Source organism: Hemibagrus wyckioides, linkage group LG25, assembly GCF_019097595.1.
Source record: "Hemibagrus wyckioides isolate EC202008001 linkage group LG25, SWU_Hwy_1.0, whole genome shotgun sequence".
Taxonomy (NCBI): domain Eukaryota; kingdom Metazoa; phylum Chordata; class Actinopteri; order Siluriformes; family Bagridae; genus Hemibagrus; species Hemibagrus wyckioides.
The window spans coordinates 11,198,703-11,216,440 of NC_080734.1; the positions used below are offsets into that span (position 1 = coordinate 11,198,703).

At 39.2% G+C, this 17,738-nt stretch overlaps 1 protein-coding gene across 1 annotated transcript; it reads right to left on the reverse strand.

Annotated features, from left to right (window-relative positions):
• Positions 1 to 44: 44 nt before the first annotated feature.
• adam17b (ADAM metallopeptidase domain 17b) lies at positions 45 to 17,633 on the reverse strand. Its single transcript, XM_058379075.1, has 19 exons — positions 17,270 to 17,633; positions 16,473 to 16,605; positions 15,648 to 15,781; positions 14,991 to 15,079; positions 14,630 to 14,816; positions 12,346 to 12,473; positions 11,443 to 11,529; positions 11,250 to 11,360; positions 10,379 to 10,523; positions 8,404 to 8,495; positions 8,171 to 8,323; positions 7,762 to 7,961; positions 7,469 to 7,572; positions 5,812 to 5,946; positions 5,139 to 5,269; positions 4,202 to 4,280; positions 4,020 to 4,108; positions 3,835 to 3,891; positions 45 to 3,495 (listed from the first exon to the last, which is right to left on the reverse strand). Exons 1-19 carry the CDS (start codon positions 17,346 to 17,348, stop codon positions 3,124 to 3,126), a joined length of 2,505 nt encoding a protein of 834 aa, XP_058235058.1. The 5' UTR covers positions 17,349 to 17,633; the 3' UTR covers positions 45 to 3,123.
• Between the last annotated feature and the right edge of the window lie 105 nt (positions 17,634 to 17,738).

Below are 17,738 nucleotides of genomic sequence, written 5' to 3' on the forward strand. Positions count from 1 at the left end.
TATATATATATATATAATGAGAAAAAAATCATTTTTCAGTATGATTTTTTTTTTTTTTGGCACACATTTTTTATTACTAAAAATATGTTAACAGTACCAAACATTTCCCCTGAAAATGAACATACAGAAACACATTAAGCATGTATGTTTCCTAATGGATAGAAGTGAGATTTATATAAAGTCCTGTGGTCATGCTGTAGGGTTTAAGAGAATTGAGATGGATCAGGAATCTGTTTATAATCACTTCCTCTAACCCTAATCCATATATTGAGAATTTAGTGATTTCACTCCCTATGTCAAAGTAACACAAATACTGTTTTGTGTTATATATGGCAAATTCTAATGTTTTTAATCTTGGTGTTTGTTAATGATGATAATGATACCCCGATTAAGCATAACATTGTGACCTCTAACAGGTGAAGTGAATAATACTGATTATCTCCTCATCATGGCACCTGTTAGTGGGTGGGATATTTCAGGCAGCAAGTGAACATTTTGTCCTCAAAGTTGATGTGTTAGAAGCAGGAAAAATGGACAAGCGTAAGGATTTGAGCAAGTTTGACAAGGGCCAAATTGTGATGGCTAGACAACTGGATCAGAGCAGCTCCAAAACTGCAGCTCTTGTGGGGTGTTCCCAAAAGTGGTCAAGGAAGGATCAAAAGTGGTCCAAGGAAGGAACAGTGATGACCCAGTGACAGGGTCATGGGCGGCCAAGGCTCACTGATGCACGTGAAGAGCGAAGGCTGGCCCGTATGATCCGATCAAACAGACGAGCTACTGTTGCTCAAATTACTGAAGAAGTTAATGCTGGTTCTGATAGAAAGGTGTCAGAATACACAGTGCATGATGGGTCAGGGCTGTTTTGGCAGCAAAAGGGGGACCAACACAATATTAGGCATGTGGTCATAATGTTATGCCTGGTTGGTGTATAGACTTCTAATGTACACTTTTCTCATTACAGGGAAATGTGTTGAAATTGTGGTATTGTCTAGACGAGCTACTGTTGCTCAAATTGCTGAAGAAGTTAAGGCAGGTGGTCATAATGTTATGCCTGGTCGGTGTATTTTCAAAATGTATGTGCTTACTGTACACACAGTGCACGAAGCACAAACACACGGGCGACAAGGACACGTCGAACACATGAACTAGTGATGATGACTGAATCAGAATGAAAAAGAAGAATTGACATTTAAAGTAATGGTGAAAATAGATCACTAAATACCAGTGAGATTACTGATAGTATGGAAATGAACTGTTTACTCATAAAATCTAGCAATGTAAAATGAAATGTAACAGTATAACATCAGGGTGCACAGTATTATAGTAGTACACACAGGTGTATAAAATATACAGTATAGTAGCAGTAAGTGAAGAGAACAGGACCTGTGACATAATCTGGAAGGCATTTCACCACTCGTCTAATCATCTCCACCGTAATGAAGAAAGCACCACAGCTCAAAACATACTCATTTTCGGTGAGTAGACAGATATAATTTACAGTGCACATCTTTCTAAATATAGGATACCTGTCTGGAACCTCACAGCTAGACAGGCATGTAAACAAATGATTATTTCCCTCGTTCCCTTTTAAGCAATAAAGCTGTTAAAGCTGGTAATACTAAAGCACTTCAGGTTTGCATAGATTTAATACAGTCCAGTGTGGGTAGTGGGGACACAAAAAAAGAGCTGAAAAGTCTTTGGTATCATTTGTAGGAGTTGTTTGTGAGGAAAGAAAAGTGCTGTTTCAGTTTTGTTTGTAGCGGTGAACGTTAATAAAAAATACTTTCTCTAAATGCTTTAAAAAGAAGTGTAGAAATTAGAAAGGTGCCTAATGATTTACAGATTTATTTTCTGTACCATTTTTTTGGATTGGAATTGAATTAAAAAATCTGTTTCAAATATTTACACACTCACTATCCACTTTAATAATAAAATAAAAGCACCTGTACTTCTGCACATTCATGCAGTTATCCAAGCCACAATGCAGGCGAATAGGGGTCAGTTATTATTCACCTTGAACACCAAAATAAAATATTACTCTTTTTAGGGTATGGTTGTTAGTGCCAGATATTGTATTGAGGATTTTAGAAACACATTTTCACATTTTCAAGAGAATAGCCAGACTGGTTGGACATGACAGGACTAATCACTCTTTACAACTTACAGAGATAACACAACAGGCCAAAGCTTGATATGGATGAGAAGAAAACCACATTGGGCTTCACTCCTGTTATCCAACAGCACAAATCTGAGGCTAAAGTGGACACAGACTGACCGTATAATTAAGCATGTGAAGAAAAACATAGCCTTCCAGTCAGCTCAAACAAGTCTGGCCATTTACAGCTGATGTCTCTCATTTACAAAATTTTTCTTCCAGTAGACTCGCCACTCACTGGATGTTTTTGAATTTTGCAACAATATCTGTAAAGTCTAGAGATGTGCATGGAGATGAACAGCCTCGGAAATCTGTTACAGCCACAGCATGGACAAAGTCACCAAGATCACAATTCCCCCCATTTGATGTCTGATGTAAACTTGAAGCTCTGAAGCCTGACGCTTGCCCTGTGATTTTATGTGATTTTACATAATGAGCAGATGCAGAGGTTTTTACTAAGAAAGTGGCCAATGAGTGTGTAACTGAAAAGACTTATTTTTTTTTAATTCCCTTCTACATGATATTTAATGCTGCAGTAATAAATTCAAAAATATACAAAAACTCTTATCTTGCTTAATATATTTTTGTTAATATAGACTGTTGAAACGCAAAACATAAGTGACATGAAGTGTACCTTTGAAATTCATGAAGCAAAGTCACTTACATCAATCTTTAGCTAAATGTGCACCCTGTAGTCGCTGCAGCCTCAGTGCTAAATTGAGCATTACGTAAACATAAGCAACACACTTAGTTCACCCTACAGGGAATTGAAGTGCTCCAAAACCATACAGCCTCTCTGTATTTCTGAATACAGAGTTATATAAGCTCCAGCCCACTCTTCACTTATGCAAGCTTTGCTTATTCTGCTTCTCATATGGAGTTCATGCAGTCACTCACACTCCTTTTCACACACTTTCTGTTATAAAGGTCAGTTTTGTGCTCACACACGCACACACACACACACTCACTCAGCACTCGGTTTCCTTCCTGATGCTGTGCCCGTGTGTCTTCATCTTGAATGATCTCTCTAGATCATTCTCTGCAGCATCAGTCAGATCCGCAAAGGATCGAGCTGCACTGGTGCGAGTGGTGGTGAAGTCCTCCTCTAGGACCTGTTCATCCAGGCGAGAATCATAACTGGGGTCTTCCTGGATGGTGTCCATGCGTGGAGGCTCTGTGCTAGCCAAAAAGCCTGAGGCTGGAGATGTTAAGCTGCCTGCAGTCAGTGGGGCGGGAGGGGTGCTGCTCGGGAAGCGTGGGACGGCAGAGACAGCCGAAGCAGAGTGAGGCTTGAAGATGCGCACTGAGGCTGAATCGAGACTGCTCAGCAACTCTGCATTCTGAACATGGACACAGAAGACACCAAAATCTGTTGCCTGTTACAAAGTCTCATTCATTTATTCATTTGCACATCGACACACAGAGCAGCATGTATATATAGTCAACATTACCATAATGAGAAGTGTGTAAATCTTGTCAAAAGTTAATTCAGCAATTTGGACGTCTTTTGAATCATTTGAATCAAGTGTACTTATTTAACCGTTTCCTCAAATGCCCACTGTTTTAACAGCTGACTCAAATCTGTATAATCCACCACTTTCAATCGAATAGATATTTTCTCCATCAATTTTAGACTGTTATACTGCATGCACATGTTTATCATAGTGTCTGTCACTTACGCTGGGGTAAAAGAGTGATCGTGTGTTCAGCTCATACTGCTGGTCCAGCTTCTTGTCCTTTAGATAGAGAGAGAGAGAGAGAGAGAGAGAGAGAGAGAGAGAGACGTATTATAAAGTAGACCCAATTCACACTAGAGACACATTTATAAAAAACCTCCACAATAAGGAAAACTTTTGCCACATACCACACAGTGGACAAGAATACTGAGAGGGATCCAGAAGAGCAAGGAAAAGACCACCACTGAGCCCACAATGTTATCAGCCAAGAATTTCCCTGAGGCACAAAGAAAAGTACAACTCACACTTCAGCTTTTCACACAGCGCAAGATCTGAATAACATCCGACTCAGGCTACACAAAAGACTCACCAAATGTGTTGATGTTCAGCTTGTCAATGAAATCCCACAACCTTTCAATGACATCCTGGACCTGCTTCATGCATTTCCCCTGCAATTAATAAAAAGAGCTGCTATCTCTGCCATCAGATGAGCCGTCATCCTTCATGCTTAGTTAACAAGTAGGCCGAGCCGGAACATATGGATGGAGCTAAAAATAGTGCAGACCACCAGACTGATCATAGCCGCACCTGATTAATGTTGCTGGCTGGAACTGTTTCTCTAGTGGCACAAAAATCTTCAATAGTAGGCAACCGTAGTGTCTAATCTTACTGTGTTTTTGGGCCAGTGCTTAGCAGTTAACTCAGTGAGAGAGATCCATGGCTGTGCAAACAAGATGGATTCATTTCAAAATCTTTTCCTAGTCATGCATAGCTATAGTTGAGAGCTGGTATATATAGAGCTGATAACCTCCATTGAATCTCCTCCTACTATCACAGGCAGAGATAGGAAACCCACACACACACACACACACTTGGACAGGGCTTAGTTTTGTATTTGTTGCTGAATTTGTTACCATATATGGACATATACGGACAATGAGTTAAAAAAAAGCTATTTTAATCCAAGCAGCGTTGTGACTGTAGTATTATGAATGTGATTATTGCTATGTGATAGCTGGTTTGACAGTTTACCCCAAATTCTGTTTGTTACTGGCTCATGCTTTGGAAAATGCATTGGAAATGTCACCTATAGTGTTCTAAAGCTTATTAACAATGACATCAGTGCAATAGAGAGTCTAATACAGTTGAAGTCTCTCCACTGTCCTGATGCCTTTGTTAATAAGCTTTTCTCTTATATAAAGGCAAAGATCTGGAGGAATCACTGAAATGAATTGACACTTCAAAGCAAATAGATTATAAGTGTTTGTATTATTGGGATGTGTGTGTATCAGAGCAGGGTCACTCACCTTTCCATCACAGAAGCCCACAGTGCAAGGTTTGCCCTTTCTCAGGTACAGGAAGTGACCTTTCTCATCCTGGTATGGAGAGCATGCACCACTCTTACTGCGACAGCAAACCATACACGAGCGTTCCGTCTCTGAGAAGGAGAGACAATTAAACCCTAGTGGGGTCATTCTTAGAGCACACTGAATGGGATCCTCCTCAAGTGTGTCACATAAAGAGACAAGGTATGATACATAGAGCAAGTACTTAAATTTTCCACAAAAAAAAATCATTGTCTCAACACACATACAGCGGGATCTAAAAGTATGAGACTTCACTGAAAATCTATGGTTGAAACTGAAAATCTAACCAAAAAAAGGATATGTTCAGTATCAGACAACACACTGACGGTTCTAATCTAACATGGATCATCAGGTTTTACAGGAACTTGTGGAGTCTGCCAACTCAAGTACACGCTGACATTCACGCAAAAGTTGAACAAACACTATGAAATTCTGAAACTGATGTAAATATTCACATCAGATTCTGCATTTTACTCCAGTGTTTGCTGATAAATATTTGTATTTGGAAGCATTTTTACTAGCAGTGTCAGACCTTTGGACCCTACTACACTGGACCCTACTACATTGAGTGAATTCAATGCTAAATGATTTAAAGAAAATGGAGAATGCAGACCATTGCAGGCGCACGATTGCAGGTTGAGGACAGCCTCACAGAACGGTATACACTCTCCGTTATGACACTGTCCACTGTCCACACAAGTGGTGTTATCAAGCAGATTCTCTGGAGGAGGACATTCACTGCTGTTACCTGTTGAGACAGAAGAAAGGAATTATTAAAAAAATCTTTAGCTCTTTATTATTTACACTGGATCTGTTGCACATGCATTAATAGTACTGTTGTCATATTTTAATCTAATTATAATTTTTTTGTGAAATTAGCTGGCACAGTGTGGAGTAAAAACAGAAATAATGTGGTCAGAAAAATAATAGATAAATGAATTAAGGAAATAAAGCCATAAAGCCACTGATGGAAAAAATCATTTAAAAAATATTGTTAATTAAAAATACAAATAAAATAAAATATGCATTTTTTTCCTTTTGTCAACTTTTGGGTTTTTTGTGCATTATTATTATTATTATTATTATTATTATTATTATTATTATTATTATTAAAATACAATTAAAGGGCTCCCAAGAGTCACAACAGAAAAACATTCACCCTGTCGCCTGACTTTGAAAACCAAAATCTCTGAGTGAGAGCCAAGAGAGTAAAAGTAACCACGAAAGGCACGCTCTTTCTCCCGTCACTCTCTGTGAGCACATTTACAGTGCATCCGGAAAGTATTCACTGTGCTTCACTTTTTCCACATTTTATGTTACAGCCTCATTCCATAATGGATTAAATTCATTATTTTCCTTAAAATTCTATAAACAATACCCCATAATAACAACATGAAAGAAGTTTGTTTGAAATCTTTGCAAATTTATTACAAAAAAAAAAAATTACATGTACAAGTATTCACAGCCTTTGCTCAATACTTTGTTCAAGTACCTTTGGCACCAAGTCTTTTTAAGTATGATGCTACAAGCTTGGCACACCTATTTTTGGGCAATTTCTCCCATTCTTCTTTGCAGGACCTCTCAATCTCCATCAGGTTGGATGGGGAGCACCAGTGCACAGCCATTTTCAAATCGCTCCAAAGATGTTCAATCGGGTTCAAGTCTGGGCTCTGACTGGTCCACTCAAGGACATTCACAGAAATGTCCTGTAGCCACTCCTTTGTTATCTTGGCTGTGTGCTTTTGGGTCGTTGTCCTGTTGGAAGATGAAATGTTGCCCCAGTTCAGAGCGCTCTGGAGCAGGTTTTCATCAAGGATGTCTCTGTACATTGCTGCATTCATCTTTCCCTCTGAAAGTCTCCCAGTTCCTGCCACTGAAAAACATTCCCACAGCATGATGCTGCCACCACCATGCTTTACTGTAGGGATGGTATTAGCCAGGTGATGAGCAGTGCCTGGTTTTCTCCAGACATAATGCTTGCCATTCAGGCCAAAGTGTTCAATCAGCGGAAACAGGATGCATCTGAGCTCAATTTTGAGTGTCATGGCAAAGGCTGTGAATACTTAATTTAATCCATTTTGGAATAAGGCTGTAACATAACAAAATGTGGAAAAAGTAAAGAGCTGTGAATAATTTCCAGATACACTGTATGTAGAAGAGGACAGAACAGCACTCTGCTTTGTGTGTGTGTATGTGTGTGTGTGTGTGTGTGTGTGTGTGTGTTATGCAGCTGTGATTGTAATTAGGCTACAGATCAGATTTTGACTCACCTGTGCAGTAGGACATGCCCTTGCAGGTGGCATTAATGGGCTCCTGGCATGGCTTTCCGACCTTCTCATACATACAGTTCTTGCAGCAGGCGCTGTTCCTATCACTGCCAACAACATAAGAGCACCAACAGACTGATAGCAGGTCCAATTATCAAATATTACTCATTTTGTTGCCTTGTACCCGTGACCAATGACAATAAAATTGAATCTAATCCAATATCTTTTATAACAGATGATCAGGAGCACATTCCAATCAAGTGAATAGATTCTGCAGCCACATGAGGGCGCTCTACCTGCACTGCTTTGAAGGTCGCAGCTTGCAGTCGAAGGTACAGCAGAGGTCAGTGTGGAGGTGGACCAAGCCAGGGTCACATTCCTCTCCCTCCTCCACCCGTGAGTTCCCACACACCTTACTGTTTCTCTCTTTAAAACATGAAGGGCCCTTGTGCCTCAGGCTTTTCACAATGGACATCTTACTGCAGTTGGAAAATAGCTGGGAACAAACACAAGTCACAGACGAAGGAAGATAAAATTGTTTCTTTCCTAAAGTTGTAATAAAAGTAAATCACACAAATGCTAGTTTACAGAGAACTTGTATGGTGGAATAAAAGATTTAAAAAATGTGAAAAGGGTGAGGTTTGAGGTTCTGAGGTTTGAGCAACAGCCTTGCAGTGGTGTCATAGTCAACTGAAAATGTAGTACCCTGTTATTGGAATGGTCACCGCTCACAGCAATGGGGTACATGACGTATTTGCCCCCATGGTCCTCGCTGGGGGCGCAGTATGGCACGTCATCCCTGTCATGAACAGCCCCGAAGTTGTGCCCGAGCTCATGGGTCGTCACCAAATCTGCCTCCTATTGATGTTAGGAAAGAGACTGAGTTATTTATCATCATGTGAACTTGTTGAGCAAAGAGACCAGATGTTGTAACTTACCTTAGTCAGAATAGTTTTCCCATAGTTCTTAGTACTGGTTAAGCCCGTGTTCAGGTAAATGGTGTGTTGGTCATTTTCTGACTGTGGAGACTCTTAAAAAACAAACAAAAAAAAGTAATTACACCAAAATGAACAAATTATGCCCAAACAACAGTTATGTATCTGGTCATTTCAGGCTGTGTACAGCTTTATTTAAGGGAAACAGATATATTTTCTTAGCACTTTAAATGTAATCCCATGTTCAATCCATGTCACATGTCTGTCCTTGATTTCCTGTGAGCGCACACTTGCGTGACCCAGTGTGACCCTTATTTTTCGGCAGTGTGCAGTCCAGTCTGATCGGAAATGTGCACATAATCTCTGTACTTTGATATAGTTAACAGAGTTTAGTGTCTGTGATTGAGGAACAGATGTGGATTTTTATTACCTCATTCTTCCTTCAGTTGAGTAATAAGTGCATTTGTGTACAGCAGGAACTAGCGTGAACTAGCATGCAGAGTTTTGGGCAGATGGGCTATAAACACTAAAACAAGGCAGACTGGATTTTATTCATTTTGGAATTCATTCAAGATGGACACTGGACTCACCTGCAATTATATATAAAGAATTAGACTTCAGTTAAAGCTGACCTCTCGAATTAAATTAAAAACTATAGAAATACAGTTTTATCTTTTTAACGTCCCGGAACAGCTTTATTAACAAAAGAACACCATAAAAATCTGTTTACTTGCAGCAACCTTAGACAATCTCATCTTAGCTTCACTGAAATTTATTGCATGCACATATGACGTGTATATAAATGGCTATTGAGCAGCTGAGGCCAATTCATTCACTGCTTTGATGTTGTACTGCCGTTTCATGAATCAGGCTCAGATTGTATGTTTGTACGTCACCCTGTGCATTCAAATCTGAGCTGGTTTGATTTAACTTTGAATATAGGCCATTGTGTACACTCTCAATCTTTGTGTGTTCCTATATAACCGCGTGTGAATTGATGCTTAGAATTCACAGATCTTGACAGAACGATCAGTTAAAAAGCCGTGGAGCGTGATAGTGTTTGCATGATCTAGAATATCTGTCAGCAGCAGGCAGACGCTCCAGCAGAACTTAAGAACTTAAGCTCTATCATGGCCTAGTTTGAACATAAATGGCCACTACATTTACACTCTGGTTACAGCTTATAGTCTACACATATCTCCTAGTATGTCTTACATCTGCTATAAACAACACGACTCAATATTTCTCTTCAAAGAGTCAAAAGTGATTTGTTTGTTTGGTAACTACGAATCTTTTTATTTTGATAAGAGCTATAATTTATTTTATTTTTATTTATTCATAACCACCTCATTGAAGTAAACTGGAAGAGCACATTTAAAAGGGATCTTTGGAAACAGGCTATTTTTTATATCTGGTGGCATTCGAAATGGGTCAATAGATCACAGTTCAATCTGTGATTATTAATAAAGTGCCTCACAAAACATTTCACCATTAATGCAATTTTATACGTCATTCTGTCATTCATTGTATTCTTAATGGTTCATGATTAAAATGCTTTTGCTGCATTAATTCCTAAGCAGAACAAGCACATAAAGTGCAAAAACAGGAAACAAAAAATTTGAGTCACACTTTATTGCAACACCCTTTTCTTAAAATGACTAACTCAAGAGATAAAGAGACCTCGCTTGAAGTAAATGTTATGGTGACACACATCTAAATTTTACACGTGACATTGCATGAACAGAGACAAGGAAAACCATTATACAATATCCTAGCTGCCAGTTTATAAGCATTGCCAATCATTTTCCTACACAACTTTGACAGAGTTTTTGCCATTATGTAGAAAGATAAATACTTTGCCTTAAGGAGGCTGTGTTCATGCAGAGAATGTGATTTACATCACTACATAATTTAGCCGCACTGCTCTCTCAGTGTGTGCATATACACGGAGATCACATTAAGTAAAGCTTTTACTCACCTTTGGAACAGACTCCTCCGGGACCCTCTTCTTTAGCGGGGGCGACGTAGGCAAGGCCTAGTGTGCCCTCATCAAAGTCCTGATAGGTGAACAAGTGAGCCAAACACACTTTGGAGGCATTCTCTGCGATGTCAATGCTGAATTGCTGCAGGACAGAGAAGGTTTATACTTTTACAGGTATATTATCAAGCCAATTGTACTGAGAGAGATAGTTAAGGTCTTTGCTCTGTAGCCTTTTTCGTTCAAGTGTTGTTTGATAATGCTGTACCGAGATCTTCAGGAATATATAATCAGTGTTGTTTATGCAAATAAATAAGTACTTTTTTGTATTTATAAAAACAAAGTCAAAAGACATTGTGGGGAAATTTGATGTGAATTATATTTACAAAATATAATAGATTTTGTTTATTATAGATTATTATATAGATTATTATATTATTATAGATTTATTGTATAGGATGTCTTTGTATACTGTAGGATAACAATTTTTCCTCAGTTGAACAGGGACCAAACAGTGCTCCTGTGCCCAAAGAGAGGTTCATGAAGACCTGGTTTATCACTTTCCTGCACAGAGCCCTGACCTCAACCCCACCGAACACCTTTGAGATAAACAGGATCACTGGCTGCACCTCAGACCTCCTCACCCAACATCTTTACCTGACCTTAATAATGTTCCTGTGGCTGCCTGAACACAAATCCTGACAGCCACACTCAAATATATAATGGAAAGCCTTCCTAGAAGAGTGGAGGTTATTCTATCTGCAAAGGAGGACTAAATCTTATATGTCATATGTACCATGATGATGTGAAGCTGCTATGTACATTCGACGTGACACCATAAATTCACAGGGAGAAGCTCTCTTTCTCTCACCTCCAGAAGTCTTTTCACATCCCACACATCCTTATTCTTCACTGGACTTCCCTTCATGTTGAAGTGGCTTCGTCCTGGTTCCACTTTCGTGGGGAATTTGTTGATCATAATCTGACAGAGTCAAAAAAGACCATACATATGACATAACTATCAAGATCTCAAAAAAGCACTGATGACACAAATTAACACAAACCTGCTGGATCTGAACACCGTAGCCTTTAAACTCTTCATCCCATGATGTGTTTCTGTAAATGTCATCCACCCGGTCAATCAGCTCAATCTGCAGACACACAGTAAATACTCCAGATGAACAGCATGTTTTGTTCAGTCCAAATGGACACCCAGTTGTTTTATTCCATTCGTGTATTTATAAAGCAGCTTAAAGGGACTGTCTTCATTTACATTTCCGGCATTTGGCAGATGCCCTTATCCAGAGCGACTTTGATTTTTATCTCACTTTATACAACTGAGTAATCGAGGGTTAAGGTCCTTGCTCAAGGGCCCAGCAGTGGCAGCTTGGTGGACCTGGGATTCAAACTCACTACCTTCCTTCCGATCAGCAGTCCAACACCTTAACCACTAACCACAAAGCTTCCACTTTCCCCTTCATTATACCATAGAGGCCTCGGACATGTTTTTGCAGTCTAATTTGTTGTCATATTTTGTGCCACCTTACATACAGTATTTTATTTAGACAATGATAAAATCGTCAAAACCTTAACCAACAGTAGCATTTAAACTTAAACCAATACTCAGCATTTTCAGCATAATCTCTTAAACAAAGTGGTTAGTGGTTGGACTACTGATCAGAAGGTTGTGAGTTTAAATCCCAGGACCACCACACTGCCACTGCTGGGGCTTTAAGCAAGGCCCTTACCTTCAGTTGCTCAGCTGTATAATGAGACAAATGTAAGCCACTCTGGGTAAGGGAGTCTGCCAAAATTCTGTAAGTGTAAACATTTAGAGTACATTTTCTTGTACTAAAAACTGGAGAAGAAAATGTTTGAGAATATTTTGTTTTTCAATGGTCTACTATATAAAATAGTCCTGTAGCCTGAGATGCTGGCTGCAACCTCCATGAACAGGCTGCTCTCACCAGGTAGTTGATGGTGGTACTCTCCTCCTTGCGGCCCATGTGTCTGAAGAAACGATAATCTGCCACCAGCAACAGAGGACATGTGTTCTTCCTGTGATCCACTACCTGCCTCCTCACTCTCAGGTGCTCTAGCAAAAGTGAGTAAGAAACATGGATGTTTTCAGGATGGAGGGTCTTTCTGGATAACATGACAAGCTTTTTGTCTTATTACCTTCAAGAGAGAAAAAAGCTGGTAAAGGAAATGACTATTGCTATAATGTGAAAACAGAATATGTTTTGTGGATGGTCCACAAAGTGAAATGCAACTATATGGATATGGATAAAAGGTTTTTTTGCTTGCTGTGGTAGAAGAGGAGACATCCTGTTATAGGAAAATAATGAACTTCAGGCTGGTAGCAGTAACTCATATATTACAAGCAAAAACACAACCACCCACCCAAACCGGCACACAACCGACCCCGACACACAACCAACCCTGACACACACACTCACCCACATACAAACACTGACAGCTTTAATGTCAGCAGGTTATAAAATAACATTTTTGGACAGAACCCATGCTTTAGCTTCATTATCAGTCTAAAGTGGTGATAGTGATTGCGAGTAAACTGCAATAAGTAAGAAAAAGGTATTTACTGCAGTGTGTGCAGTTTTGTGATTGCTCTGTAAAAGAATCAATAAAGGATGCGCTCACATACATACGAAGTGACTGAATGAGAGATACTATGATGAGAAACTTGATCAAAGACCTTTATTTTTGTACTCATGTTTAGCTATTTGGTGCGAAATACTATTTAATTATTAAACACAAGAAAAATCACAGATAATAAAATACCCAGATCCAAACCTGCAAGACTCCACCACCCCTAGTTCCACTCAACCCTAAAAAAGCAAATCACCTCATCTGCAGTGAAGAACAGTAAACACTTTTCCTCTTCTAAATCCACACTCCCTCTGTGCAGCCCCCCAAACCCCACACACACATCATTAGTTCCCTGTGCTGTTACTAGCAGCTCTAATTAAGCCTCCATAAATAATGAAGTACCGTAATGAGGAGAAGATCCTGCTGAGCATTCACATACACAGACCACAGAGCTGAGCACTGTGTTTGAAGCACTAACCATGAACCAGTCTAGGTTGTTATTTCAGGACTTGAATCAGTATATACGATACATCCAATCAGATATCGTCAAGATCAGATAAAAACACCTACATTCACAGACACAAACAGTCTGGAGCTAGCACAGCAAATTAAAAACAGAACTGGATTCATTTGTGTTTTCTCATGAAATGAAAATAATGTGAAATGACTCAGTTTGAACTTAAATCGCTGTAACATAAGACTGCTGTAATTTAGCCCATGGGCTGTTTAGATTACGGCCATGTGCTGCGTACTACGGCAAGAATATTATATTTCATAATTCAGAAACCACAGAAATAAAGCTCAAGGAACCGTGACACATTTGTCTGGCATAACTTTGATTAACATGAGAGCGTATTAAATGTAGCTGCTGTGGGCTTAAGAGAATCTTCAAATTAGAGAAACAAAGTTTAAGAAATGAGTAGATATATTTATACTTTAAAACAGTTTATCTGCATTGCCATCTCTCATGCATTACAGAAATCTACAACCAGTAGACTTTTCCCAGCCCGGACACAGGTTCCAGGACATAGAGTTCTCCCATTAAAGAAGTGCTACCAGATACTAAGGACCAACAGAAAGAGACTCAGCAGGAGTTTCTGCCCTCAGGCTATCCGGCTACTGATCGAGGACACTTGAGAAAGTCTGCTTATTCCTCACTCACATGTCTCACACACAAACATACACAGTTTGAACTACAGAGGAAACTTTTTACACTCTGTATAATTTTATATAAATTGTATACATTCAATTACAATCTATTTCTCCTCATAACATTTCTCCACAGATTACTATATTTGGATTATATATTTATTATATTCCAATATATTTTATTTTTTCTGTATTTATTATGTATTAGTATGTATTATGTAATGAATAAAGAACCTTGAATTCCATAACAGATGGTCGAGGAACCTATGAATTAAAGGTTATGACAAAATTATGTTTCTTTGTTTTATTTGCTATTTTCAGGTTGATTTGTCTATATTATTTTCACCTTGTGTAATTCTGTGATCTGCCTGTAGCAGGCCCATTTATTTAAATGTATTCTAATAAGTATATACGTCAGTGAACCAAAATTCAAATGCAGCTGATGAGGAATTTGCCGACGCTAAATTCCCACTTAAAATGTAAATCTCTCACCTTCGTCTTCTACTTTTTCCTTTGTTGCCGTGGCTGAGCGCACATTATCAGGCAGGAGCTGACTGGCCTCCGCTGTGATGTAGCCACACACTTTAGGAGCGGCGAGACGGCTCACGTTCCTGATGTCCTCCGAGCGATACACCAGCAATCGGCCATCCGACGGACCTTGAGTGAGCCTCCACAGAGGCTAGGCACAGCACATATAACACACAGAGAATCACTCACTGCACAAGATAACAGACAACAGCGCATCAACACCTATTAACTTTAGAGTAAAACGTAGTGTATTTTGGGGTTCAGTTGTGTCATGCAGGAAAGAGATATGAAGAAAGAAATGTCAGGATGAGTAGGTGAAACTAACCTCTATGTTATACTCAGCCTCATCAGTCAGAATGTGAGCAGTAAATTCGTTGTCATCAATATGTGCCTGTACACGTGAGTTCTCCTCCCCTGCGAGTGGAGGGTGTAATGTTAACAGCAAAAACTAGAAATTCTGACAAAAAAAAATCTACTACCTACAATATGCAATGAAATCACAGCACCTAGGTGGTAAAAGTTATTCCTCTAAATTATGTAGTAGCTACTGTAAGAAAGGGGTATAGGTTTTTACAACATTTACTGCCTTTGCTTGTAATATTCATTTAGGTTGTGAGAATTATCCAGATTCTGGAAAGAAAAATGAAGAGCAATACAAACAAATGTATATGACAAAAAGACAAACAGAAACTGAATGTTTAAAAAGGGGAGTTTTAGAAATATCCCATAAAAATTGTGAACAATTTGTCGCAAAAACATATCTCTCTGGTTCATATTCAAATATCTGTACTTCTCTCTCTCTCTCTCTCTCTCTCTCTCTCTCTCACTCACTCACTTGATCACACATAGAGACACACACAACAAAAAATAAATACTTGCAACTAGCAACTGTACTATACTTCTATGTCAAATTCAACACTACACTAGCACACACACAAACGAATGACAGAGTCATTTCAATTATTCATGCTTCATAACTGACCAATGACGTGGCCCGTGAAGAAGTTCTGTCTGTGGACCTCGTAGTTCTGGTGAGTGCCGTCTTTCTCCACCACCACAGTGCTGAAGTCTTCAGTGAACAATTCAGTGTTGGTGCTCAGGTAGAGCTTGAAATGCCTGAAAAGCCGAGCATGCATACAGCCAGAGTAGTGTTTATTTAAAAACAAAAAAAAACAGGTCACAGGTCTTGCTCATTCATCATTTTTGGAATAAAAGGGTATTGCAAACAATTCAACACAATTGTATACACAAAATCAAGTCACTCTAATAGCATAGAGATGACGTGAAATTCGGCACGGCTCTCCCCATAACTAGCCCAGATCCTGGGTACAGGCTGACATATTCAGGCCATAGTGGTCTATATTTGTACTCAGGAAGCATGGTTTCATTACTTATTAAGTTATACCACTATAATAACCATGATACCATGATTATTATTTTTAAAAATGGCCAAAAAAACTGTCACTTCCACTAATAGCAGCTTCTTGTTGGAAATTGTCAATAGGTTTTTAATGAAAATTAGCATGAATTGAATCTGAGGTCCAAGTAGAACGCAAGATTTATACCACCACAATCCAAGACAACACGTGTAAGATGCATAGGGTCAAATGTGTTCAGTCAGCATGTTGATACACCAGGAGAACCAGGTGGAAAGAACAGGGGAGGAACATGCACTTACTATAACACAAGCTCAGGATTAAACCCACTGAGCCGACATGCTGCTCTGGGGATTAATCATAAAAATCTAACATCAGCTCATATCTGCAATCGACAGCACACATCCGAAAGATAAGTTCAAGACACTCACCTGTGTAAAGCTGTGAAAGTCAGCAGTCTCTCTGCATGTGTGTGGCTCTGCACATCTCGCTTACGGACAGAGTGCTGCTGCAGACTGGACCGGTTCAGAACATCAAAGTCCGACAGCAAGGACCTCAAGTCATCTGAGAGAAATAGAAAGCAGAAACTGAAACATTTAACTCGGCAGGGAACATGATTGTCAGTACTATGATTTGTGCAGATCAGATATCTCAGGGTGTTGAAATTTAACCAATAATTCGGACTAGTTGTAACAAAGTAACCAGGACGTGTTAACAGAAGTTTATGTCCCTTAGCTCTGTGTTCTTGTTTCTGTTCTGTAGTTATTATATGTTGTTATGTTGTCTTACGTAGCACCAGGGTCCTGGAGAAACGTTGTCACATTTCACTATCTACCGCGTCAGAGATATGTGGTTGAAATGACAGCGAAAGCTTCTCGACTACTTCTTGACTTGATTACACGATAGCAACATTAGGCTTGATTTATATGTTTATAATAAAAAAAACAACCTCAGACAAACAAGCTGTTTTGGGCTGAATTGTTGCTTTAAGGTACAATCAGAAATGTGCCCATGACCTGATACAGATTCATTAATAATTCTGGAGTTATAACTCGACTGAATTTAGATGATGAACTCGAATATATCTCAAATCACTAGTAAAAGATAGCTACATGGGTGTTTTTATTGTTCAGGGTGTGTTACTTTCTAGAAAGCTCTGTGTATGGAATTATTAATCATCTGTTTATATGAAAAAGTTTATATCGTACATAAGTTCACCATAACTCACCATATTCGCCATCTTTTGCAGGTCTTTTTGAGCATTCTATCAAAAATAAAGATGTCAAGAGTAAAACGAGGTGTTTCATGGTGCTCTGAAGGTAAACAGACCTACTTTAGGCAACGAGCGACATCATTTATGCGACGGATTACTGATGTGGTCGTGGATAAACATCTGGACAGGACACCGAGTCAGCTCTCCCGGCGTGGACCCGTTCATATACAAACAAATGTAAGAAATAACTTCACTTGTTTATACAAAACAAATCCGATTCATTTGTTAGATGTTACTTTACTTTTGAAGTAATCACGACCACGCCGACAAGAGAAACTGCGAAAAGTCCCAAACTTAGAGAGGACACCCGGAAGTACTTGTTGGGGAGAGAGAGAGAGAGAGAGAGAGAGAGAGAGAGAGAGAGAGAGAGAGAGAGAGAGACTCTATTTGTAGTCAGCACGTACATGCTCTTTCATTTCCTCAC